At 39.4% G+C, this 27,345-nt stretch overlaps 1 protein-coding gene across 2 annotated transcripts in view; it reads left to right on the top strand.

The window, feature by feature from the left end:
• The window catches only part of TNPO1 (transportin 1), a 75,465-nt gene that overhangs the window by 5,808 nt on the left and 42,312 nt on the right, over window positions 1-27,345 (top strand). Inside the window, exons 2-4 of one of the 2 annotated variants that reach the window (XM_021531770.3) lie at window positions 11,381-11,563; window positions 11,739-11,852; window positions 14,284-14,359. In XM_021531770.3, the coding sequence (XP_021387445.1) occupies window positions 11,748-11,852; window positions 14,284-14,359 (181 nt within the window). In that variant the 5' untranslated portion in view covers window positions 11,381-11,563; window positions 11,739-11,747. Of the gene's footprint in view, window positions 1-11,380; window positions 11,853-14,283; window positions 14,360-27,345 lie in introns of those variants that run through there. The other variant, XM_077790015.1, reaches the window with a different exon arrangement.

Genomic DNA, 27,345 nt, shown 5'->3' with positions numbered 1-27,345 from the left:
GTTTTACCCATGCTGAACAGCTTTAACACTCTCAGTGTTAAATCATCAGGCAAGACCAAGTTTTATAGAAGTGTTTTCATTTGTATATATCACACCATGTATGTAAGACATTCAGTACATTGTCAAACAATTAGTTTTGTTATTGAATTTGAAAGAAGTTAAAAAACTTGGCTGCCATATTATGCAGAAAATAGCTTTTTTTCAATTTAATATATAATTTTATATTTAGTTTTTACTTATAGTAGTGCCCAGAAGCCCTACATATGAGGCTCTAACATGTCAAGTGTGTAACAAACCAGCTTTTTGTTTACAAAGGAAATACAAAACAGAATATAAATGTTCTCCAGTAGGCAAATACAAGGAGAATAAGAAGTATGGGAGAAACTTAAGACTTCTGTGAATATTTCACCTAAGGAGAATTTCCATACAAAATGTGAGAAAGGGCAGAAGGTATCTTGGAACACTTCTTGTATTAAACATTTTCAAGGGTATCATATGAGAAAACATGGTGCAGGTCAATAAATTGAACCTCAAGGTGAAGATCATAAGATTGCTAGCAGGAAAAAAAAGCCCATGTTCCGCATTATGATAATGTATAAGAAGTGTTATATAGGGGGGAGATGTTAATTTATTCTCTTGGCTATAGACAGTTTGGCCTGTGACTGTACTTTAAACTCTTCATAGGTTTATGTTTCATGTACTGATTGCATTATTTTTTTAAGACAAAGATGATATGTAGAATGCCAGCAAGTTTATTTAGTGGACTTGGTTAAGTGATTTGCAACTGTTTTTTATTAAAAATGTATTAAAGTGGCCTTCAATTTATTACACAACCTGTGCATTAAGGCAGATTTATTTTAAATTTAGTTTCTCCACTAAATAAATTTATTTTATCTTTGGGCAAGAGAAGAAGGAAACCAAACCTTCAAAAGCCTTGAACTTTTTGTTTTGTATTGGTTGTCTTGTTTGTAGCATTTTAAGGGAATCAATTTACATATATGTCATTTAGACTAAAGAACTGATCACAGCAACTAGTCTCTGATTCAAATACATTTTAATATCCTCCACAAACCAACATAAAAGTATTTAAATTACTAAAATATAAAAAAATATAACTTAAGTAAGAATTACAATTAAATTTGTAATCTACTTACATTTTTATATGTTCAGATTCTTTAAGCCTATATTGTTTTTCTAACCAGAATGCATAATGTACTTCTAATTTAATTTTTGGTTTCTAATGTTTCTTCTTTCATTAAATGCTTCATTTTAACCAGAAAGGTAAAAGAATTGCTAAGGAGACTGGTAGCAAGTTGATTAAGGCTGCATTAAACTGCCCAAGGAATTTTATGGGATCATTCATCTGCACAGTAACAATCTCTATCTGTGGAGAAACAGCTATGTAACCACTTCAGCACAGGAGCTTTAGGTAAGGTGAATTGCTTGCTTTCAGACTTGCTTGCAATTTCCTTTACACTGGTTCAACATTGCTTCAAAACTGATCTCACAGCTACAGTTGTGAGAATACTTTAAAAAAAAAAGGCTAGAAATGAGAGAATACAGTAAGAATCAAACTGTTATACTTTTGTTTTTAAATTGCTTCCTGTATTTGTGCCTTTTTTTTACTAGACAGTGTAAGTCCAGTCTACAGTCTACCTGTAATTAGTCAGTGATCTCTTAACACTCAGTGCTGGAAAGGGCCATGAAGATGTGTGTAGAGGAACTCCTAAGGTTTTCATCTGTGATGTCTGTTGGCTTCAAACTATAGCAACTTGAGAATCTTGTTTACTTGGAAGTCTGAGAGCTCTCTAAAGCCTTACCTGCAGATGTCATATCCAAGAGCATTTAGAACACGACTGAATATGCTTAAACTGAAAAGTTGAACTATTTTTCCTGGCTATTTCTATTAGATATTCACCGTGCATCTATTAATTGAAATAGTCTTCACTCCTAAGACTATGTTGCTTTCCTTGCCATAATATCCAGTCAATTTTATTGCTTTGGTCAGATGATAACTGGAAATTTTCTTTAGAAAATTTTAATATTGTTTTAATTTGTATCAATAATCTGTCTTTAATAAGACAGACATTTCTCTGGTTTTTGTAGTTGTCTCACAAAATTTCTGCCAAGTTAATCTTGAAGCACTTGGATTGTAACTATTTGTTGTATTAAACAATCATACTTTCAACTCCTATAATTTCTTACCATCTGAAAATACTGATATTCAGAGAAGGCAAAAACATTGGTTTTGATGTGTCTGCAAATTCCACTGTGTATATAGATGCAGGCACATTTTGGGGTACTTCTGCCTTTATCCATCATTGTTTTTTACTCCCTTGTTCATCTGAGGCTTGAAAAGGAATGTGCAGTCATTCTTTAGCATTCTCATTAAGATCAATAAGTCCTATTTCCTTATTTGTGAGAACCCCAGCCTTGCTTTGGGGTCTCATGTGGTGGTGAAATTCCTCCTCCAACCTGTGCTTCCAAAGAAAAGCTCCGCAGGCTTTAGCTGTTCGGTCTCAAGGCAGTTTATTGCTAGTTATCTAACAGATTATGTTCCTGGACTGCGGCTATTTGATCAGCGGCCTGGGTAGAGGCACACACACACCCTGACATCCTCTCTATCTGCTGTCTTCTTCGTGTCTCCCCCCGCCCAGGGCTGCTGCTATCTTTTATAAGATATATTACGTATAACATGTTTACAATTATTCCCCAATACCTACTACCTATGTTGCCAAGTGTTTTTCTACTCTAAACCAATCTGTGAGTGCCAACATCACCAAGAACATGGAGGTAAGGAAGAAGAAAGAAGAAGGATGGGTTCAGCCCACTTTCCTCCATCTTAGAACTTCTGACCCCCATGTACAAAGTAAAAACCCCCCTGTACATGCACTAAAACCCCCCTGTACACTACCAAAAAATATTTCCCTCTACTTTGTGACTACATTTACTATACTATCTAGCCTTTTGTGACTGCTTGTTCCACCTTCAAAGTTGGTAATTCATTCCATGGCTCAAACTCAAAATCACAGTTGTTTTTCAGCTGTCTGCCAGGGTCTAAAATGCTTCTGACCAAGGCCTGGAACCTCTAAAAATGTCTGAGAGACATTTTGAGTTCCCACACTTATTTACCTTAAAAGTTTTGCTTCTTTGATTAGGGTAGGTTTTGTATCATCCTTTTCTTTATGATTGGATTGTGTATGATTGCAGCAGTTGACTGCTCTCACTGATGCACACATTCTCTTTGGGAAGGAGCTCCATTCCAGATCAGTAATTATTTCCTCACTCTTTTCCACAAGGATCTAATTTTGTAATATTTATCTCACATTAAATATTAGAAAACATCCTGTACTCAGGCTTACTGGATAAGATTGAATTCCAGTTTCTTTATGATGGTTTGTAGATCTTCCACCTGTGTACCTGCCAGCTCATATATGACTCCACTCATTTATCCCCATGCAGGACAGATAACTGCTTACTGGAGCATCTTAGAAATAGTGCCATTTCCTTGAGGCAACAGCATCTTAAGAACTCGTTGCAGTAAGAAAATTCATCAGCTATGCAGGGAAAAATACACTAGCATGCTATTACAAAGACCAGTGATGATGTTTTAGCCAGCACTATTGCTGTCAGTATTGCAAGTATCAATCACCAAAGCACCAGTGTTGTCACCAATCACACATCAGACAGTGGCAGTGTCACTGACAGGTGAATGTCATGGTGCATGTTCTGTGTGTAAAGGTTTTAAAACACACAGAGTGTTCAGAAAAAGACTGGGAGGAAAGTAGATGAGTGTGTGGTTCTGAATTCTCTGCAAGAATACATGGGATGCAAGGTATTTTGCCAAGAAGTTAAAATAAAACTTAATCCTGATTAATCAGATCTTAAGGCTCCCAATAACTCTTTTGCCTTGAACCTTGTACTGAATTCCAAATTATGCCTCATGGGCTTTCCAGAGGAGACTTCTCAGAATTTTGAGTTTTCTTTACAGTTGGTTTCTTTACAGTGGGTGCATACAATGAAAATACAGTGGTGTGATTTAAGCACTGTAAAATAACTAATTTTAATAATTTAAATTGGAAGGCCAAAAAAATTCATTTTTTATATTTGATTTTAATTGAGCTTTTCTTTCCCACAATAGCTAATTTTTACCTCACTTATGCATCAAAGCATCCTTGCAAATACATATGCCATTTGACTTGTATTTGTTATTTCTTTCTACTAGCAAAACGTCTTCAGCACCCTTACAAGTTCTCTTATTTTGTGAGATTCCTAATTTTTACCCTCTAATGTATTGTTATTTTTTATAATTGTTAAGATAGTGTTGTACAAAAAGGAAATTAAATTAGTGAACTGTTTCATGAGGAATATATCCGTTCTTTATATATATTTTGCACAAAACTTGGTTGGCTTATAAGCACCTTTATATTGGCAAGAGTTGGAAGAACTATGATGTATTTTTGTTCATCATGGTGCAGATTTTTTTCAACATTAGCTTAAAAACAGATCATCATTACTTAGATTAAGGGTTTTTTTTTTTAATATTGGTGAATAACTTAAATAAGCAGTGCATTCTTTTCAGGGCCAAGAACTTCCAGAAATTTGTCACTGTCCCATGATGAGGTGTAATCTCCTTTACACTTGCTGTATTTCGTAGCAGAGATGATTTTATCTGCAAACATTATTGTAAAAGAAGAGCAGCAGATGTTTATCATGTTCCTACGCCACCAGGGCTCTCACACAGGCCTTGTCTGTCTTGGCTGAGCCATTGTGAGAGGAACAGGCACCATGGAGTCTCTCACTATATGACTTTCCTTCCAAGATTTGCAGGGACCACCTTTCCAACCCTTCAGTAAGTCAGAAGAGGAATCATGCATCTATTAGTGTCTTTATTTTTATTAATCTCTGTTAGTTGATAAAAATGAATGTATGACTGAAAGAAAGTGAATGCTAGAATTTCAGGGACTGCATCTCTTTTTTCACAGCCTTATACCCATCCATGTATATGGGTTTTTTTCAGCTGTAACTTTGTTTTTAAGTTGAATCTGCTACTTTCCTCTGATGCTTTCAAAAGTCTGCATCTGATCTATCACAGGGAACCGGTTCAAAAGCTGTGTATCATTTTGATTTTTATCTGCATCTTGGGGAAGCCTGAATTACCAACTAGAAAAACTGAAGTTCAGCAAAAATCATCCAGCAGATACCAGCTGCTTTGCCTCCTACTGCTCAGAGAAAGAAATCTTAATGTATACTTTAAGTAGAGAGTAGAATTAGGGACACTAATAATGCTTAAAGGAATTTTAAGCTGGCAAAAAGTGCGTGCTGGATTTCAGACATAAAATTTGACAGTAGAGGTTCAAATAAGACTGGACTCTCAAGAATGATGCCTTTCATCCTTTGTACACCCACTTACTCCCTTTAGCATTTAAGATTTCAGCTGATTGATCTGGTATTTTTTGTCACAAATTCATGAGGTGACGTTTTTCTCAAACAGCTCTCCATTGAGTTTTAGATTGTTTTCTGACTGCCGGCATTAAAAACGTGTATTGCCATTTTAGCATCCAACATGTGTGGTTGCAGTGGGGCAAATCATTAGCCACACACTATTTTTCCACTTGGTATATCTGTGGAAACGAAATTATCATAGAATCACAGAATTATCAAGATTGGAAGGGACCTAAAAGATCATCCAGTCCAACCATCCATCCAGCACAACCACTGTCTCCTCTAAACCACTAAACTACATCACTCAGTGCCGGGTCCAGATGCCTGTTGAATACCTTCAGGGATAGTGACTCCACCACCTTCTTGGGCAACCTGTTACAATGAGTGACACTCTAACAGTGAAAATTTTTTTTCTAATATCAGAATCTCACCCGTGTCAGATTAAGGTCATTTCCTCTTGTCCTCTCATACTGGTACATTTGAAGAGATGGCGAGTCCTTGTCTAGATTATTTGATCAAAGGCATATTAAGTCTAGAGATCTAGTAGAAGTTTTGCACTGTCCACTACTTCATTCAGCTGGAGATTTCATTAAAGATAAGAATGGTGTTTCATCCTGTCAAAGCAGAATTCAAAATCAAAATTCTTGTGATGATATTGCAGTTGGTGAAAGCTTGGCAGGTTTTTGTCCCTGTAGTTGAGAATCTTACATGTCTAGTTGAACCCATGAACAGCAAGAGATTTGGGTTTCAGTTCTGACTTTTAATAAGTTTGTGCTATATATTGGTGTTTGTTATCCTAATTTGAATAAAGTCTTAATTGTTCTACAAAACAATAAATATTAGTGTATGGTGGGGCTGGTAATCTATTTTATCTGCAATGGTGTGATGGTTTTCTACGTTTGTATATATGGAAACTGTAGTGCTCTTTTCTCTATGCTCATTTGATGCATAAGAAGCAGAGGTATTCATTAAACAAAGAGGTAATGTACTTCCATCAGTAGAGTGAAATTACAGGCTGTCAAATTTCCTGAGTACTATTTAGTCTGTTCAATGGAATTCCACAGTGCAAGCTTTTGCAGACAATATCTGCAAAAATAAATACTGCTCCTCACCTTTGAGAACAGAAGCCATGAAATCATGGAAGCTGAGCCTTAACAATTCTCCATTTCACACTGGCAACAGTGTAACAGATTTCATAAACAGATGTGTTATTGTAACTATAGATACCCTCAGAAAAAGTCTATCATCAAATTGATGATGTTCTACAGACAGCAAATCACATTACAGATTTATTTGCCTTGAATATTGAAATGCCAGTGCTCCAGGAAATTTGAGTTTAGCTTCATTGCAAGATGTTGTTCTATGGGAATATTGGTACACGTACACAATTTCTAGTTTCATGCACAACATAAGATGAACTTTAGCTAGAATTATCTCAGGAGGGTAAGGTAGAAAGTTATTTCTCTTGTTTTTTTTCAGTTATTCTGCTTCTAGACCTACTGACCAGAGAGAATTAATAATGGTAGGAAACAAAGGTCAGTTAACAAATCTGAAGTTATATTACACAATAGGTACACAAATCTGAAGTTATATTACCTCAAAGCCCATACATTTGCTGCCTTGAATGTTTTTATCAAATTGCTCCTCAGAGGTAGAAGAAATTCTGTCTGTAGGTAAGAAAAAAATTATTTTTAAAGATATTCTTAATCCTACCAATGAAGTACATTCTTAGTTTGGTACATTTCACAAAACTTTTTTCTTTAGACCAAGGCTTACGATTATATGATGCATCATGTTGCATTTGGTTTATCTTCTGCTAGGTGGTTTTCCTCTTGGTTTTTTGTCTTCCAGTTAACACTGAAGGTCTCTTAAAAATGAGAGATTTTTTTGCAACCTTAGTTACCAGGAAGAGATGCTAGTGCATTTGGCAACTTAGTATTCTTTGTGCCAGTCTTAATCACAATGTTCTACCTTCAACAGAATTACACTTGCAATAGTGGAATTGGTTAGTGTTGCATTAGAAAACAGCCTACAGCCTCTTCTGTCTCCAATTTCTATACAACTCAACACAAAGTAATGTTGAGACTCCAGCTTAAAAATATTATTCTAAAGTTTGCTTTGTTTCTGCTTAAAATAATCCTTATATCATAACCAATCAGCCCTGGAAACATAGAAAAATAATTTCATAGACATTTCAGTCAGGAACACAAAATCCTTTCAAACTGTTTTCATAGCATCTCCTTATTAACCTCTCTGGTGCTTCACAGGGTCAAACTGTCTTCTTCCTAAGACTATTCAAATTAATTGTGTAACAAGTGTTACTCTTGTTAATAATATGACTGAACTCAGACTGCATCAAATATTTTAGAATGGATGCTCATTTGATGTGTTGAATGTGAGGACTACCAGTATTCTTTTGAAGTGAAAGCTTAGGGCATTTCTCCAGGCACAAAGCATTGCAAAATAGTATAGCAGTAGCTATTCTGCATGAGCTCCTTTACATAAACACATTTATTCTGTGTTATGAGAGCTTTTTGCCTGCTTTTCTTAATCTACATCACTCTTAGCTTGACATAAGAGGGTTTACACAGAAAGCTGTTACGAAATATGTGTTATTTCCTCTGTGCATACAATCCTTTGCAGAAAAATACTGTAAGCAGTTTGTGTGGAAATTCAAAAGGCTGGATTTTAGCAATTGATTGAATGATTGATTACCATTATTAAATACTAATATTATGGGTTGCAGTGCCTGGATTTTATGGCAAGAAGAATGTTATTAGTGTTCTCTCAAAAACTAAAAAAAATTCCAGTATTATCAATGGAATAAAACTAAGTAATGGGAAAATTTTTCTGAAGGGTTAAGTGGCTGAAACTGTCTAACAGTTCTGAAATTAGGACTATTTTGAGAATTAATTTATACTAGAGAATAATTACTTGAAACTAATCTCAAAACCAGTGGCAGTGAAAAGTTGTAGTTTCCAAATATATGACTTGGAGTCTATGGCATTGGAGGGATGGGACATCATCCTAGCAGTGCAGATCTCAGTCTCTTTTCTGTTTGATTGCTGGGAGGGATTTGCACCAGTTTCCTCTTTCTTTTGTAAGTGCAGTGAGACTATGGAGGGATGGGGTGGGTATTCTATTATGGATCTCCTATTTGTTCTGGCTGTATGTGCTTTGAGTGTCAATTAATGCATGTTGCTGATCAGAAACCAGATTCTAATCCAAGTTCCTGTTAGTCTCTGTTTATAACATAATGAAAAGCAGCAGGAGAGATTAAAAGACCGAGCACCAAATGCACTCTAAAGTAATGGTAAGGACACTGCAGAAAAAGTATTGGGTTAATTACCATGGGAAGAAGAAAAAAATCAAAGTCTGTCTCATATATTCACAGCTACTACTCTAAAAAACTGGATTTTTAATCATTTAGCAGTAGTACATATTGTAGCCATTACTTTTGTTTCCTTGTATGCCACATATGTGTCATTTCATCCTTAATGGAGAATTCTGGGAGGGAAATGGAAGAGGTCAAGAAAACAGAAAAAAAAAATTTATGGACACTTTTTGTGGACGCTTAAGTAGAAAATGGCAAGATCTGTGAACAGAGAAAGATCTTAAAGATACAGATGTTTGGGCATGTAATTGTTTGTTTTCAATTTTACACATTGTGATAACAGTGGATTATGCCTAGTGCATGACACCTGAAGTCTGGATAACAGAGAAATCAAATATTCCTCAGCATTTTTAAGGCTTCTCTCTTCAGAGATCTTCTGTAATCTTAATGAAGTGTGACAAATTTAGTTCTGCTGCATTTTCCTGATCAAGTGGGATGAACTAGGCTGTATTTTGGAGGGTAGCATTCATACCCTGGGTACTTTGTTTAACATTGATTCTGATTTCTTTTCTATACAAGAAGATTCTTGATTGAGGAAAACAGGTAGTAGAAAACAAAAAATGCATAGCATACAGATATATAAATGCAATACAGAAATAAACAATTTTCTCCTTTTTTTTCTGTAATGCTTTCAACTGAAGGTTTTTTCCTTGTCTCAGTCAAATTATTTTGATTTCTGCTTATTTACATAATTTTTGAGGACTAGAGATAGGTTCTTCCTCAGGTTTCATACAGGTTTCATATATAGATGCTGAAGGAGGCACCTTATCTTGCAGAATACCTTCTCATCTTGATAATGTCTCAAAAATTATTACCTGTCTTAGAGGATGATCATGTAAAGCACTTAGATATCCTCACTACAGATCTTCTGTAGAGGCTCCATTCATACTCCATTCAACCTACAATTTGTAGGTTTTTTTTTCTGTCCTTTCCAATGCAGAAGTGGAAATTCTTGCCAGGATTGAATTCTAGTTACATTCTTGGAAAGAAAACTTACATTCTTTTTAGTTATGGATCCATGCCATGTTTCTCTACCTGCTCTTTCCAGTTGTCTCTCAATCTTCCTTTATTTTCCTTGTTTCTCGTCTTTAATGTTGTACTTCTTTAGCACACTTTGCTTCAAGAAAATATTAGACAGATATAATCCTTGTGTCAAAATTTCTGAATAGTAATTTTTGAAGCTCTAATCAAGTTCAAACAGACTTGACAGATGTGGGATAGAAGTCTCAAAGAAAAAACAAGTTTCTACGACCTTACTGCTAAGGCACAGTTAGGTGAATGGAGCCCACATTGGCTCTTCCCTTATTTGTTGGACTTCAGCTTTCATCTGTTCCAGCTATGCATGCATCCCAAAAAGATCTCTCCTGCCCATACAGTGGGAGCCATTAACATCAGTTTTAATGGTCTGGATCAAAATCCTTTTCTTTTGACATGTTTCTATACTCAAGGGAAATGAGTGGAGATTCACCCTGATCAGAAAAATCTCATGTAAATCTTGTGCTTATCCTTTTCTATTAATTAGTCGTATGTTGTTACGTACCTGCCTTACTGACTTAATCTTGTTTAGATGCTGCAAACTCTCAAGAATTGCTCAGCTTTTGTAGTCTCCCAAAAAGTCCTGTGATAACTACAGCAGTAGTTGCAATACAGATTTTGTCTCCTTCAAGAACAGCATCACATAGTAATAGAAGAAAAGTTAGTTAAGGATGCTTCTCAGCACCTTGGACCAGACAGTCAGTGTTGGGGAAGTGAGACAAAGAGCCATATAGCAAATTATCTGGGATGCACCCCTTAGGAATCTGTATTGTTCCCTGTTCTCAGTACTTCTGAACAGTTATTACGGCTGAGATTGCAATGTTTCAACTGAGTTCTGTACTGCAGTAGAAGCAGCAGAAACTAGTTTTTATGTCAAATGAGGTGCTTATACAGTGACTAAAACTAAGATTATAAAAACCAGAATTACTGGCTTTCACTTTCACGTTTTAGACCAGTTTTAAACAGAATTCTGTTAGTATAATACATAAAATAACTATATATGTACATGTGTAATGCGTATTTTACATATATACATATGTATTTAGTATTTTAATTATTTATTTTAACCCGAGATCTCCGGTGATATATTTTGGGGCGCAGTTTAAGATACAGAGGATCTTAAAGAAAAGAAGCAGTTTCTTTGTAATTTGCACGCCCCAACCTCCCCCTACTTCCATGCATCCTTCGTCCTGTTCCTTCTTTACACGTGGAATTGGGGACTTCAGAGATGTGCTCAGCGCTCAGCCAAATGACGTAGAAGGCAGGAGGCACCACGTTCCTGACCCCGGGGTCTGATTTCGCGCCCGCACTTCTGTTCCGCAGGAAGGCGGGAGCCTCGCACTCGTTGCCGGGCGCTGTCCCAGGGGGCTGGGCCGAGCCCGGGGCGCCCCTGCGCTCCTCGCCTGTCGCGTTCGCTGTAGGTTTCTGCCTGTTCTCGGGTGGGCGGCGTGGGCTCCCCGTTTCCCGTCGGCCAGGATTGAGGTGCTCGCGTTCTGTCGCCCGCAGGCTCCCGGCAGTGTGGGACGCACCGGGGAAAGGCGGACGGCGGCGCCGGCGGTCCCGAGGCGGCCCGGGCGGGCGGAGCCGTGCCTGGCGCTAGGACCCAGCAGGACGCGAGGCGGCTCTTCGGGCCGGATCACAAATTCGTCGTGACTCAGTCTCTGCTCAGCGCGGAGGCAGCGGGAGCAGGTCGGTGTCCTACGTCTATCCAGCGGCTGCTGTGGTGCGCGGGGGCACGAGAGTCGCAGCGGAGCGGGCACTGCCGCGCCCCTTCCCCGGCCCGGCCTTCCTTCATCTGCGCCGGTCCCCGCCCGGGCCCTGCCGCGCCGCCAACCGCGGCCGCCTGTTGTCTGCTGTTTTGCAGACAGCCAAGATGGAGTACGAGTGGAAGCCCGACGAGCAGGGGCTCCAGCAGATCCTGCAGCTGCTCAAGGAGTCCCAGTCCCCGGACACCACCACGCAGAGAGCCGTGCAACAAGTATCCTTGGCCGAGGCTGGCGGGGCCCCGCGAGTGGGGCGGGGGTGGCCGTGGCCGTGGGTGGGCGGGGGGACCGTGGCCTGCGCGGCGGCGGGGCCGGCCCTGCGGCGGCCGGGCCTGCCCGGCTCGGCCCGGCCGGGAGCCGCGGCCGCGCGGGGGCCGAGCCCGGGCCGGAGCGGCCCCGTGGCGCGGCGTTTGAACGGCCGGGGCGGCCTGCGGGCCGCGGGGCCGCCTTCGCCCGGCGGGCGCTGGGCACCTGTTGGTAGCCCAGAGACCAGGGCCGCTTTGGGTTTGACCGCAGGGGGCCTTTTTTATTTTTTAATTAATTTATTTATTTTCAAAGCTCGTGCTCGGGCGCGTCCCCGCCGATATCCGCCGCTCTTTCAGGTTCCCCCGCCCAGCCCCCAGAGCGGCCAGGCGGGAACGGGGCCCTCGGCCCGGCGGGTCCCGCCGAGGGGGCCGGGGGTGGCCCGCGGGGTGTGCCCGCTCTCCCCGCGGCAGGGGTGGGGCGGGCAGGGGCCGCTCGAAGTAATCTGGCGCCGGGATTCGAAGCGAAAGCCGGAGCTGGTGGCGGTAATGCCGCTGGCAGAGCCGCTGCCTGCGCGCCCTCGTGGGCCTGCTGGTTCTGACACTGCGCATTTTGGTGTGTGGTGAGGATGGGTTTTTTTTGTCTGGAAGCTTGATCCTGAAACTCGGCTCGTTAAAATTCACGAAAATGTGGAGCTCTGCAGTATGTATTTTCTTGTACTGCTTTGATTTGGTGTTGATGTTGTGGATTGATGGTTTTTTCACCCCCGTCCCTCCTCTTCCCCCCGCGGCCCCCCCCGCCCCCCACCCCCCATCACTCTTCAATATAGAAATAATGAATAGCAAGGTTTTAAGGATTGACAAAGTAAAACTTTAAATTAAGGCTGGTAGAAGTACAGGCCTTAAAAAGTAAAGGCCTCATCTATTGTTTCCTGCCCCGTGAGCTACCCATAGGTGCTATGAAATTTATTGAAGTGCTGAAATTGTGTGAGGAGTTTGTTATCTGGATCTGTTTTTATTTAAGGCATTTTCTTGAAGGTGTCCACAGAAGGCAACAGAATTTCTTTTAGTAGGTAACAACATATGTGTGTCTGTATACATTTATAGTAAGAATTTAGCTTTAAGCCAGATTTGCTCCACTTCTAGACTTCTGTAGCAAATGCAGTGAATATCAGGAAGGCTTCTGCTCCTATCTGAAAGGTAAAGGTCAGTTGCATCTTGATCATCTTGTTCTTTCATCTGTATTCTAAATTTTTAAAATATGATTGCTTTCTTTGAAAAATCCTAAACAGAAGAGTCTAAAGAAGTAGTCTTCTGATAATGACCCAAGCTTAAACTGGTGCTCTTTAGTATTTAACATATCAAAGTGCTTATAGGAACAGTGTTTATAATGTAGCTTTAGTGTAAGATTACACTTTAAAGCTTTGCTTCAAATAATTTTTTATGTGTTGTTTGTTTATTGAGCTATAGCATCATATATGCAGGATGGGCAGTGTAAGTGAGGCTATCTGTCTTGATGATATATAGAACTTGACTGAACAAAAGTTCTTCCAACCAATGCTTGAAATTCTTTTTAAGTGATAGTGAAAACTCCCTGCTGTGTTGATGTTGGCTAGTAAAGGTTAGAGGTAAAAGGTTTTGTGTGTGTATAAAGGTTCCACACACATACAAAAGGAATTGTGATGTTTGTTGTGTTCTAGGATGCTGTTTAACAACATGTCTCAGCAGTTGTGATTAATGGTTTAAAATTTAAAGTACTTAGTCCATAATTTTTTTGTAGAAAAATCAAAAGTATGTATATTTATTCTGCAATGCTGTTTCTTTATGATGCTGTTTTACCAAACTTGAGAGTTTAAATGTCAAATACAATGAAGTGGGAAGTATATGTTAGCTAAAACCCTTTGTTAGTAAAGTTATGGTTTCAGATATTTTTCAATTAAATTTATTGTATATTTCAGGGAATGAAAAAGGAAAAGTTAAGTGGGTGAAGAAGCTGTTAAGAAAACTGATCTAAGAAGTAGTCTTCATTTCTTAGACCAATTAAGTGTTTTCTCATTAAGTTTCTGTTAAATACAGATCTTTCTCCTCCTTTCTGTTATTTTTGATACATTTGACTACGCAGTTGTTGGTAATGTTCAGCTGCCTGTTCCGATGATACAGCTTTACACATATTTTTAAGGATCTGTTAATTTTTATATCTGTCCATGGATTATTTTTTAGACTTCCCCATAACTAAAAGCTATTCCTTCAGTAAGAAAATTACAGAAACTGTTTTTAGGTTGTTCATGCTCTGTATGTCATGAGCTTCTAGTCATAGCATAACAAACATAACAATCTTTGTATCCAGAAAGCTATAAATGTTGTATGTAAATATTCAACTTTCCTTAACAGTTTTTCTCTTCAGAAACTAGAACAACTCAATCAGTATCCAGATTTCAACAACTACCTGATTTTTGTTCTTACAAAGTTGAAGTCTGAAGGTAAGTTCTTGAGATAGTGAGTTTTATTTTACTTTTTTTAGTCTTTAAAAAGAAATGTATTTTGCTTCAAAGAAAAAGAAAGTTAGCTCTAGTCAGTTGGTTGAGCTGTTTGTAGTCATGTAGAATCCACTTGTGCACTCAGTGATCTTTGTGAGGAAAAAAATCTGATAACTTATTGGTACTTGCATTATCAGCCTTAGAGTGGAATCCATTCTAAATGGCCTGTGAAATCTTCTGAGAATATTCATACCTCTATTGGACTGCAGTAAAGTTGTGGAATAACTGTGATGAATCATGACTATATACATTCTAAAACATACTGCTAAGTTCAGTCATGATAATTATCTCTGTAGTAATGAGACTGTTAAATACTTTGAAGTCTACGTATTTAGAGTTGTCCAAAGATGTCTGCCATAACCGTCATTCTGAAGGTTTAATTGTAGTAAAATACAGTTAGAAATCAATCATGTTGTTTTAGTGTTGTGGACATTTTAAGTACAGTTTGTGTATGGCATAGTGTGTAGCCTTTACCAGTTGCTAAATTCAGCCAATTGCTTTTTGATCAGGGTGTGTGAAAGATTGTCTTCTCAGAGGACTACCGCTATTGTTTTGAGGTTTCTTGGATAGAGAAAGGAAAATCGGTTTCAAGATCTGCTTTAGCACATCTGTTTCTTTACATGTTTGTAATCATGTTTGGTTGTTTGGGTAGTTTTCTAGGTTTTTTTCCTTTAGTGTTTTGCTACTAGTGCTTTTTCTGCCATTTGAGGTTTCTGCCATTCGATGTCTTTGTGAATGCTTGCTTTTTTCCTTTGAATTAGATTTACTTATATGTGGCCCTTGACAAAGAATTGTCAAGAATGTTTGTCTAAATTTCAAGTAGTGTTTTGGTTCTATCAGCTTGCTTCAGGAGGAGGGAAACAAAGAGTATGAAAGTATATTTTCCTGTTTGAATATCTAAATGCTTTTGTGTGTTCTGGGTAGGAAGTCACCTATTAATCTGTAAAGTCTCTTAAGTCTGAGAGCATTTTCAAGACTTGAGTCAGCCAAGATACTGACTCTTTGAATAAGGTGCCAGTGTAGATACCATGTCCTTTATACCATTACCAGAAAAATTTTAAGCAACACAGTTCCAGCAGTGGGATATGGAATTTATACAAAGGATGTGACAAGAAGGATGTTTCACTTTTTTTTGGTCCACGAATTTGTTTTCTGACACTTACACAACTTCCTGATTTCACTTTCTTCATTTACCATTTGAGCCTGAGGTTCTAGATTGTCACAGATGTTTGGTGTTTAGTTGTGTGTCAAGATCTACCTTCCTAACAGAACTATTTCAGTTATTCAGTAGTCATCTTTTCCCTTCCTTATGTTTAATCACATCAGCCTCTGTAGAATTTGATAAAGAGTAGGAGATGCTAGGTGTTACAAAATGGTTGTGTAAAGCTGTTTTATCTAAGAGGAAAACAGCAGGTTGCAGCAGGTTGAGGGGCCAAGCGGCTGGGAAGAATTAGCAAGTTAACTTCTGGGGAGCAGTGTTTTGGATCAGATTGCAATCATATCTCTCACAAATACATCAGGTCTATTGTGAGACTCTTGAAGAGCATCTGTTACTTTGGTGATGCTCTTGTCCTGCATCATGACATTTTTAGGGTCATAACCTTTTGTCCAAAGCAACTATTTTTTACCTTTGTATCTCTATTTCTAGAAATTTGCAAAATTTGAAGGTACCATAAGCAAGTCTGGTGTTGTTATTTTTCATAGTGTTTGCCAAATTCTAAATTCAAATTCCATCACCTTGCTTAGGTAGGACTAATGAAGAATGGCGGGAGACTGTTGATTGGGTTTGCTTTGAATCCAACCAACAGTCCTTCATATTCTCTCATGCTCAAGTGAGGTAATGAGACTGTTAGAACTGCTGGTCAGCAGCTACAATACTTGGATGGACTCATCCCAGTAGATAACCTGACTTCAGTGTGACTGAGAAAGCATTCTGATTCTTCCCTCCTGAAGCGGGTTCTGCTGCCTGTCTGTCTCTACAGCTCTGCCACAGACCAAAGTATGGATATGCATACTGTTTTTATTGTGTCCATACTCTTCCAGCAGAAGGAGCAATGAAAATAGGCTTATAAAATATTTGACAACTTATTCAATAAAAATTAAGGTGTTTTCATAGTCCACGAGAAACGGACCTTGGCTTACTAACAGATAGGAACTGAGCTTTGATTCAGTTTTTGATACTGTTAAAACTTCTGCCGAGAAAATGGTGCTTAAAGGATACATTTAGGTGACAGCTCCTGAATGTGGGAGTTCTGTCATTTGGTGAGTTGAAATGTGTGTTAAATAGTATCATTCTACTGCAGTGAAGATTGCACAAATTTGTCTTTGACTTGAGTCTTACTCCTCTGTGGACAATTAACTTTGCAAGAAAACTTCTACAACATATCATACAAACCATTTACAAAACTGGCATTCACTGAGCTTTGCTTTTAAGATACTAAGGTAAACCTAATCTGTAGGAAATTTGCTTTGTTTTAGCACCATTACTATTCAGTTGAAAACACTGTTACCTTCTTTTCCTGTAGTCTCTAGTTCCATCAGACTTCTGCTTCTGAATGCTTGTGACTTACTGGTTTAAGACCTATTGTGATAATCCTACATGTAGGGGTTTTCTTGGTTTTGTTTTTAAATTTTTCTGGGGCCTGTCAAAGCTTGTTAAGCTTAGGTCTTCCTGGAAGCAGGAATGCCCTGCTGCCATTTCATCAGTGAAAATATATGGCCTACTTTGCTGTTACAGCATGTAGCCCAAGGTTTAAGTACTTAATTTCTTTCTTCTTGGATTTTTAGGTTTGTTTGATGATTTTTTTTTTCCCTTGTTTCTTTGGTTCCATTTGTGGGGTTTTTGTTTGGTTTTTTGTTTGTTTGGGGCTTTTTAGTTTTTGTTGAGGGTTTGTTTGTTCATTTTAATTATTTTAAAATGAATATGTATTTCTAAAGATAGAGTTGGGAATCTGAATGAACCCCAGTGTTAATAATATAAAACTTGTTACAGAAACAGCATTCAGTTAGACAGTAGGCAGGCTGATGAAATAAGATCCTAAGTCATTAGAATTTAAGATACAGATCTCTGAGTGTACTTCCCACAAAGTATGGTGCTTAGAGATTTTCCTTAGGTAAGTAAGATGGAGTCCAGATTAACTGAAAAGTAGTCTGAATGAAAAAAAAGAGTTGTTTTGCTAACTTTTCTATAAATGAAAATATTACTTGTCGGCACTGTTAGTGTAGTTGCTCCTTCTTGGACTGGAAGGTAAAAATCCTGACGTCCATAGTGTTGGGTTTGTGCTTTTGTTCTTCCAGTGTCCCTTGAGGTGAGCTCAGAATCCTCTAGTCTTCTGCATTCTGTTAATAATTTGTTTTCTGGAGTGTTGTGTGCATGTTGCTTCTGCTTCTCAGATAATTTTCTGATGCCCTTGAGCCAGGGTCGGGCGAAATGTCTCATATGATTTCAGAAGGCAAATGAATGTTTATTCAAAAGCCCCTCTCTCTTTTATAGAGAACATCGTAAACATTAATTCCATTGGTCTTAAAGTAAAAACATTTCACCTGATTGGTACACTGGACTTAGGTCAGTGTGGTAGAACATATCTATAAACAATATGAACAAAAAGCAAGATAATAGATTGTTTTATAGATAAATATATAATAATAGATTAATAGATCTATTAATAGATTAAATAGATTCCTCTCAGACTTTTTCCCAAGCTTAGCCTGGCTGAAATCTTTCTCTTCTCTCTGACCGAACTGAGAATATCCACAATTTTATGGTTTTTGTTTGATTGAAACAGTCCAGTGCTACATGGAAGCATCAGTTCTGCTTGTTAATTTTCATTTAATGGCAGCTTCCCTTCTTTGATCCAAGTCATGCATCTATATGCCCCTTTCCTTGTTTGCATTATTGCATCCCTAGTCCAGGTATGTTTCCTTGAAGGACAGTATGAGAATGTATTTTCCTAATTTCAGCCTCTTTGCTGTCTTGCTGAAGCCTATTCTAGTCTCTGCCTAAGGTGTACTGAGGCAGTTTTCCAAGATACATGAAGCCTGAGGCAGGTCAGAACCTCTAGATGTCATAATACAGACATTCATACTGCAAGCAGAAATACTGAGTTTGTTTCAGACCTTGTTGACTGCAATAATGAAATTTCCTAATTTGCCTGTATGAAAACTTGCTTTGTTTATGCCTTTTGTAAACCAAGGTTTGTAAAGATATTTCCTTCTACTCTAAAATAGAAATAGCACCCTTCTTAATTTGCATTGTCCTGTTTTAGGACAACTACATCAATTTCCTGATGTTTTCTGCTTAGTTTCAGTCCAGAATTACACCACACTTTATTTCAGACAGCATCCTGAACTTTGTGAATGGGAGATGGATGTGGCTTGCACTTAACTATCAAAAGATGATGTCCATTGTTATTTAATGGGACATGGTTGGTTTTGCATTATTTCTGTAAAGTTCTGTGTTCACTTCCCCCCTTGTCTGCTGGGCTCTCAGGAGGTACTTAGGCTAATGGGAAAACATAAGGAAAAGTGCATAATGGTACTGATGCTTTCTGCTGACTTGTATAACTGCAGTTGTCTATTCTGTTGCAGTTACACAGCTGTGATTTGTGAAGGTGCTTTTGTGACTGACTTTTCACCCCATCCAAACATGAGAACTCTACTATTTATTCTCCACAGAGCGTTATCTGTGTGGATTGATTGGTCACAGTCAGTGGTGTAAGGCTATTGCAGTCAAAGATCAGAGTCCTTAAAATGATCTTTTACTCTGTAGGTGAATGAGCTGAAACAGAGAACACTGCTCTAGTACTCTTTTTGTCACAGGCTTTAAGGATGGTCTTTTGAGCTTATTTCCAAAATACTTTAGATTTTTATAAACCAGTTGAAGACAGAAGAGCATGGTCTCTGCAGTTCTTGGTCTTATTCATGTGATGATCTAGTCATTCAGAGTACTTTACTTAGATCTGGAACATTAACATGGAGATACGTCCTGTCCCCACCCTCTTCCCCTCCAACTTTTTGTTTCAACAGAGTTTTTCACAGATAGTAATTTATGTTCTGACAATCATGACACTAATAATTCATCTAGTTTTGCACATATAATTCAAAACAGCTTTTTATCAGATATTACTGAAATCTAAAATGATCATGTGGGTTTGATGTGAATGTTTCCTGATGAGTCTTGAAATTTAAACTTGATCCAGAGAGCAGTTTTCATTAATCCATTCCATTAGGATCTTTCTTAGCATGATGGTGTTGAAAGATAATTGAAACTAAGCAAGAAAAAGATTGTAATGTGAGATTATGTGTCAATTTGCCAGTTACCCATTTCAAGAGGATATCTTTGATGAGAAGGATTAATCCAGAAAAGGGATTCAGGTGTTTTCATTCTTAAATTAAAACAGAAGCTCCCCTCCCCTACCACTTCTCCCCAGTACAGTGACCTTAGATATCACTATTAAATATACAAAAATAATTGTCAAGCAGTGAAGCTGATTGCATTACCATTCAGAAATCAAGTCAGATTAATCTGCCTTCACAGTTTAAAATGCTGCATACCCTATATGTAAGGTATGCATATTGTATACCCTATAGGATATAGGTGTATGCATACCCTGTAAGTAGGACACCCTATACTGTTCTACTTAACAACAGCAAAGCATTTTCCTCTCTGAAGTTCAGATACATGAAGAATTATGAAAATACTAACTTCTACTAATGAGTACATAAATCTAATTGTTGAGTTCCTTAAATATCTTAAGGGAAAGAGTAGAATCATGGAATATCCTGAGTGGGAAGGGACTTGTTCAAAAGGCACGAGTCCAACTCTTGGCTCTGCACAAAATAGCCCCAAGAATCACACCATGTGCCCAAGAGCATTGTCCAAACGCTTCTTCAGTTCTGTCAGGCTTGGTGCTGTTAGAGCTTCCCTGGAGAGCCTCTACCAGTGCTCAGTCACCCTCTGGTTGAGGAACCTTTCCCTAATATCCAACCTAAACCTCCCCTGACACAAATTCAGGCCATTCCTTTGGGTCCTGTCACTGGTCAGCACAGAGAAGAGATCAGTGCCTCTCCATCCTCTTCCCCTCACAAGAAGAAGATGTAGACTGCAATGAGGTCTCCCCTCAGTGTCCTCCAGGCTGAACAGACCAGGTGACCTCAGCTGCTCCTCATACAGCTTCCCCTCAAGGCCTTTCACCATCCTCATGGCCCTCCTTTGGACACTCTCTAGCCTTACATTAGGCTGTTGTGGCACCCAGAACTGCCCCCAGCACTCGAGGTGAGGCTGCCCCAGTGCAGAGCAGACTGGGACAACAGTGCTGTGCCTGATGTCCCCAGGACACGGCTGGCCCTCCTGGCTGCCAGGGCACTGCTGACCACGTTCAACTTGCCATCAGCCAGGACCCTTGAGTCCCTTTCTGTGTTACTGCTTTCCAGCATCTGATTTCCCAGTCTATCTGCACATCCAAGGTTGCCCCATTCCCCAGTGCAGAATCCAGCACTCGTTAGAACTTCATACAGTTGGTGATTGTCCAGCCCTCCAGTATATTGAGGTCTCTCTGCAGGGCCTTTCTGCCTTTGAAGAAGTCAGCAGCTCCTCTCAGTTTAGTGTCATTGGCAGACTTACTTAGTATATGTATTATCAGATAATTAATTTTGTACGGTTAGTAAAAATTCCATGGCTTTCCTCAGTTTATTCACTAATTATTCCTTTCTATGTTTATTTGGGGATTTTGTAGTGCAGGTTTAAGTAAAGCCTTCTAACAGATTATTTATTTGGAGTTTTGAAAGAAACTGAATTTGATTGTGGATTTGTTATGTGATTCAGTACTTCAGGAACACTTTCCTGGAGCTCATTATTTTGAACATCCAGAATCAAGAATATGAAATCTCCATTGTTATTTCTTTCCTTGCTCCTGAGACTATTCAAGGAAAGAATCACTATGTCATTGTCTGAAGTTCAAGTAGTCTTGGATAAGATCTGTTCTTGCCTTAAAATAAATCTTGAGGTGTAAGGTAGAAGTATTTAATCAGCTGTTTCAAGCTTTTCCTTAATGTTTTTTTAAAAGCCCCAATGAATATTTCTTTGTATGCTATTTTAAAAAGCAAACTCTCATACTCAGTTATGTTTGGTGGTTTTTTTACATCCAACCTAAGTGTACTTAAAATGCCAGTATCAAGCATTCCTATGGGGTATTAGAAACTTTTTCCTACTGAAAGAAAAAGTGTTGCCGGTATTTCTAAAGGGATTCTGTTCACCAAGCAGTATTTGATTCAGTACAGTTCAGAGGTGCCTCCTATTTGAAAAGCTGTATGCTGGTGTCTGATTTAGTCTCCTAGGAAGCAGTATCACCATCTCTTTCTAGATTTTCAGAAAGCATACTTACTGTGAGGCATTGGGATGATAAAACTTTTCAGCATGTATGTTACCTTGCAGTGCTGGGCCAGATGCAATTGGATAGCCATCCATTTTTATAAAGCCAAATCTGTTTTAGTAAAGGAGTGCCTATTACCACTGTTGATGTACAAGTTAAAACATCTTTCCTTTAATGCCACAAGAGAGTGGAGCCTAGAAGGAAAAAACCCAAATATTTTTAATACTACAAATAATAATATCCACAGTATGTTTTACCAGTTCCAGAATTGAGTATCTTTACTGTCCGTAGAAAAGGCACATCTTGACCTCACAGTTTCATGATTATACCAGTAATAGGATAAGCATTACTACTGCTTTTGCAAAATATTTTAAACTCCTTTCTTCTCCTTCTATAATAACATAATATGCACTCTTCAGAGCCCCCAGGAAGCTCACGCCTTCTGCTTTCAACAGTCATTCAGGAGCAACTGTGCCATGACAGAGCTACATAGTCATCAAAGAATGACAGAGTCATTTCAGTTGAAAGGGGCAGTAAAGATTAATTCCAGCTCCCTGCCATGGGCAGAGATGCCACGCACTATATCAGATTACTCAAGGCCCCGTCTAACCTTTGAAAAATTTCAGGGATGAAGCATCCACTACTTCTCTGGGCAACCTGTTCTTGTGCCTCACCACCCTCTGAATAAAGAATTTCTTCCTAACATCTAATCTAAATCTCTCCTCTTCTAGTTTAAAAATCTTCTCCCTTGTCTTACCACTATCTGCCGTTGAAAAAAGTTGCTCTCCCTTTTAAGTACTGAGAGGCAGCAATTGTGGTCTCCCCAAAGTGTTCTCCAGGCTTTACAACCCCAGGTCGCAGGCTGTCTTCACAAGAGAGGTGTTCCAACCCTCTGATCATCTTTGTGACCCTCCTCTGGACTTGCTCCAACAGGTTATTGTTCTTCCTGTGCTGGAAACAACAGAGCTGGATGCAGCACTGCAGGTGGGGTCTCACCAGCAGAGTAGAGGGACACTCCCCTCTCTTACCCTGCTGGACACACTGCTTTAGATGCAGCCCAGGATGCAGTTGGCTTTATGGGCTGTAAGCGCACATTCTTGGCTCATGTCCAGCTTTCCATCCTCTAGTCCTACACAGGGCTGCTCTCACTAGTTTCTTCTCCCAGTCTGTACTCGTATCTGGGAGTGCCCTGACCTAGGGGCAGCACCTCCACTTGGACTGGTTGAACCTCGTGGGATTCCCATGGACTCATTTCTCAGGCTTGTCCAGGTCCCTCTGCATGGCATCCTTTCCGTCTGTTGTGTGCTGTTCAACTGCACTGCTCAATTTAGTCATCTGCAGATCTGCTAAGGGAGCACTCAATCCCAGGTAACAATGCCTGTAGTCTGTACTCAGACTGTGTAGGGAGCTGAGAACCGCTTTGCCCTGCAGCAGTTGTCCGCTTCATCTAGAAGGTCACACTGGCAGTTCAAGCAAGTGTGGATTCAACAGGACAAATTTTTAGTTTGACATCTCCAAGGAAAAAGCATTCACATAACTTCAAGTGATGGATGTTTTTCTGTGAATCAGTAGATATACTTCTGATAAGAGAAAATTCTGATTGGCAAGCTGTCAGTCTCAGGAGCTTCGAACATTGCAAAATGATAAGAGCTCGCAGTTTTCCGCATGTTCATTCCCCTATAAAGAAAGAAGACTGATGAAGTCATAAGTAGAAACTGAAAACTAAATGGACTGAAGATGGATTTATAACTGCTCAGAAGAGCAGCATGGTCACCCAGCAAAGCATCTCAGATAAGTCTCATTTTCACTGGTACTCTTAACCTTTCTGATAAGAACTCTTGTGTAGTAAAATACAAAAAAAAAATCTAAGGTCCTAAAATTGTAACAATAATAAAATATTAAATGTATGAAAGTGTATCGAATTAAAGGCAGGTCTGTGGTCTTTATTTTCCCATTTTAGCTAGATACACAGCTGCTTAGGAAGAACACCTCCAGTAGTACCAAATCTATGTTCTGATGTTTATCAGAGTGCAACTTAATATTACTAATTAAATGTCTGATGATTTTGTTCAGGAAAGTCAGCCAGGACGAAGGGAAGTGAAAAAAAAAAAAAAAAAAAAAGAAGAAAGCACACTGAGTACAGGCTTATAAAATAAAAAGGAGAAGGTTTTTCTTTAATTATGTCCTTTCATTAGAGGAAGAAGCTTTACTGGCTGGTAAGAGTATCAGTGAAACAAAGCAGTCTGGCCTTAGAATATTTACACTTCTGTGCTACCACACAACTTTCTGGTAAGCTATACCTACAGGATATAGCCAGAAGGAAAACTAGTCAAAATTTCCACTGTGCAGCACCCTGTACAACACCAATATTGTATCCTGTATTTTGTTTCCTAATATTCAGCAGTTTGAATAGAATTCTGAATTACTCTTCTTGATAACACAGCCTTAGTTTACTCATTCAAGTAATCCTCGTGTACCAACAGCTATTCAAATGACAGATTATCACATATTTTAAAGATTCACCTTTGATATATTCAGAGAGCGCCAAAACCTTTAGTCATCTGACAAGGCAATTTCTTCAGATAAATTAATGACTCTAAATCTGTATTCATTCACTGCCAGGTATTGTCTAAGCAAGTTCCACTGGAACATCATAATTTCCTTCTCCTGTGCACTTGACTGAGCACAAAAGTCCACGCTCTCATCTTTCTCCTCACCCTCAAAAAGTAAATGCCAGAGACATGACATTACTTTTAACATGTTCTCAAACTACAGCACTGTCCTGAATTTGTTGTACAGTTTGGGACCTTGCAGTGAATCATGGTTTCCTCATGCTAAATCCCAGTCTCTTATTGATGATTATTACTGCTCTTGACAGAATTCTAGGGCTGGTTTAGCTGCTGAATCAGGAGACAGCACGAGACTATAGGAGAGAGGAAAAGTGCTGGGACAACCAGGTTGTGGAGATTTGATAGAGAAGCTGAAAATAGAAGTGAAAACAGAAGGTTAATTCTTTAACCTTTTCTTGATTTTGCAAGTCTGTAAAGGTGTATAGAATTTGGCATTTTGATTGACATGTGGTAGTTATTAATTAGAATACAAAACCTTCCAAAACTAATTGTAGTAGATATATCTGGCTGGATGCCAGATCCCTGCCAAAGCTGCTCTGTATTTCCCCATCTCATCTGGACATGGGAGAGATAACAAAAGTCCCTAGATTGAGATAAGGGCAGAGAGAGATCATTCACTGATTACTGTTACAGGCTTGGGGAAATAGTTTTCTCTATGACCAATCAAATCAGATAAGGTTTATGACAAATAAAGCCAAATCTTAAAATACCTCCCTTCTACCAGGGCCTTACTTTACTCCCATTTTTCTCTACCTCCTCTCCCCCAGTGGTGCAGGGGGATAGGAAATGGGGTCTGTTGTTAGTTCAACACATGTTTTCTCGTGCCACTTGTTCCTCCTCAGGGGGAGCAGTCCTCATACTTCCCCTGTGTTCCAGTATGTAGTGATTTAACACAGAAAAAAAAAAAAAATTCTCAGAAAGAAGAGGTCAATCCAGTCAGGGGTCAGGGTTGGATTTTGACACTTAGATTAACCAATTAAGAGTGGACACGCCTCTGAGAACACAGAGGGGTTAAAAGCAGAATTCCCAGGAGAACTCTCTTTTTGGTTCCGGTCAGAGTGCAGTGCAGACTCTCCCCCCCCAACCCAGCTTGAGGTAGGCCAAAGGGTGGAGGGGCTGGAATCAGGCTGGCCCCCTGCAGATAGAAGGGTGGAGAAATGTGGGATGTCTGCCTTTCCCCCTCTGCCAGAGTCTCTCTTGAAAGAGAGAGAGAAAGAGACAGCGACGGTCTGCCAGCACTATGCCCAGTACACCGCAAGGAAGGAGAAGAGCAGGAGGGTCACAAGGTGCCCAAATCCGGGCAGAGAGCCAGCCACAGTGTTAGGACTTTTAACCCTTCCTTAAAAAATAAAATCTTTGTGAAATTTTACTCCTCTTCAGTTTAAAAGAGAGGGAGAGAAACAGCCCGAGACCTGAGATGTTAAGGAAAGAAAACTGGGGGGGAAGATGATGAAGTGGCTTTTGGCTAAACTTTCTTGTTAGCCATAGACTGAACCAATTTTCTCTTCCAAGAGAGGCTGTATTTTAGGAAGATGCCAGTGAGCCAAGAGACCTGCTTCAGCAACTGAGAAAAGACAGGAGTGGAGGGAACAGAAAAAAGCTAAGGAAGTTTGTGGTAGTGCCCTCTGTCTTCAGAAAAGAAGATCTCTATTCCTAAAACCCTCAGCCCCAGGGGAGGAAGAAAATGGAGGCGACTGTGGTCCCAAAAAATGGAAAACTGAACTCTTGTTTTTTCCCCTCTTGGCAGAGCATCCTTGAATGGAAAAATCCTAAAAGCAGTCTGTCCATCATGCATTGGTGGTAAAAGCACTGTGCATGAGCATAGAAAAGAAAGTGTTACTATAGCAAACTTTCTCCTGGCAGTTCCATGTGTAACATGGAAACACAAGAAATAGCAGCTGTGTTTCTTGGGGGGGTCTATGACACAGGAAAGACTCCTCTCTCCCTTAATAGACTAAATATTGATTATCTGAAGGGTAAGAACCTGATTAAGAGTCCAAGTTGTGTCTCACTGTAGTTTGTTAAAATTGGGGGAGGGAGGAAGAATGTTTTAGAAAGTTTTCATTTTAGAGTTAGTGTGTATTTTTCTTTCTTTTTCCTTTTATAGTAGTTTAGTATAGTAGTTTAATAAAGTTTTTCCTTTATTATTAAGCTTAAGCCTACTCTACTCTGTTTCCTAATCACATTTCACAACACTCAATTAAAAAATCACATTTTCATAGGGGCGCTAACATTGTGTCAGTGTCAAAACCATGACACAGTGAGAGGTTCCCTCCCACAGAAGAAAATTTGCCACAAGCATCGTGAGTCCTTTCAACAGGTTGCAGTTCTTGCCATACTGCTCCAGTGCTCCCTTTCATGGAGTGCTGTCCTTCAGGAGCAGACTGCTCCATTGTAGGCTTCTCATAGGATCACAGCCTCCTTCAGGCATCCATCTACTCTAGTGTGGGATCCTGAATTGGCTGTAGGTGGCTATCTCCTCCACCATGAACCTCCATGTGCTGCATCTCCTGCCTCTCCTTCTTCTCTGCCTTACCTTAATGTCCACAGGGCTGTTTCTCTTACATATTCTCTTACTTCTCTCGACTCTAACTGTAATCTTACATAGTAATTTTTTCCCTTTCTTAAAATCAGAGAATCACAGAATATGCTGGACTGGAGTGGACCTATCAGGATCATTGTGTCTAGCTAGCCCTGCACAGGACACCCCAAGAATCACACTGTGTGCCTGAAACTGTTATCTAAATGCTTCTTCAACTTTGTTAGGCTTGGTGCTGTGACCACTTCCCTGGAAAGCCTCTTCCAGTGCTCAACCACGCTATGGGTGAAAATCCTTTTCCTGATATCCAGCCTAAACCTGGCCCGTCTCAGATTCATGCCATTTTGTCAAGTCCTGTCTTGAGACTAAAGAGGTGGGCACCTCCTCCTC

This window comes from Lonchura striata, chromosome Z, assembly GCF_046129695.1.
Source record: "Lonchura striata isolate bLonStr1 chromosome Z, bLonStr1.mat, whole genome shotgun sequence".
NCBI lineage: Eukaryota > Metazoa > Chordata > Aves > Passeriformes > Estrildidae > Lonchura > Lonchura striata.
The sequence above is the reverse complement of the archived record's forward strand: the minus strand, read 5'-3'. Positions and strand labels throughout refer to the sequence as shown.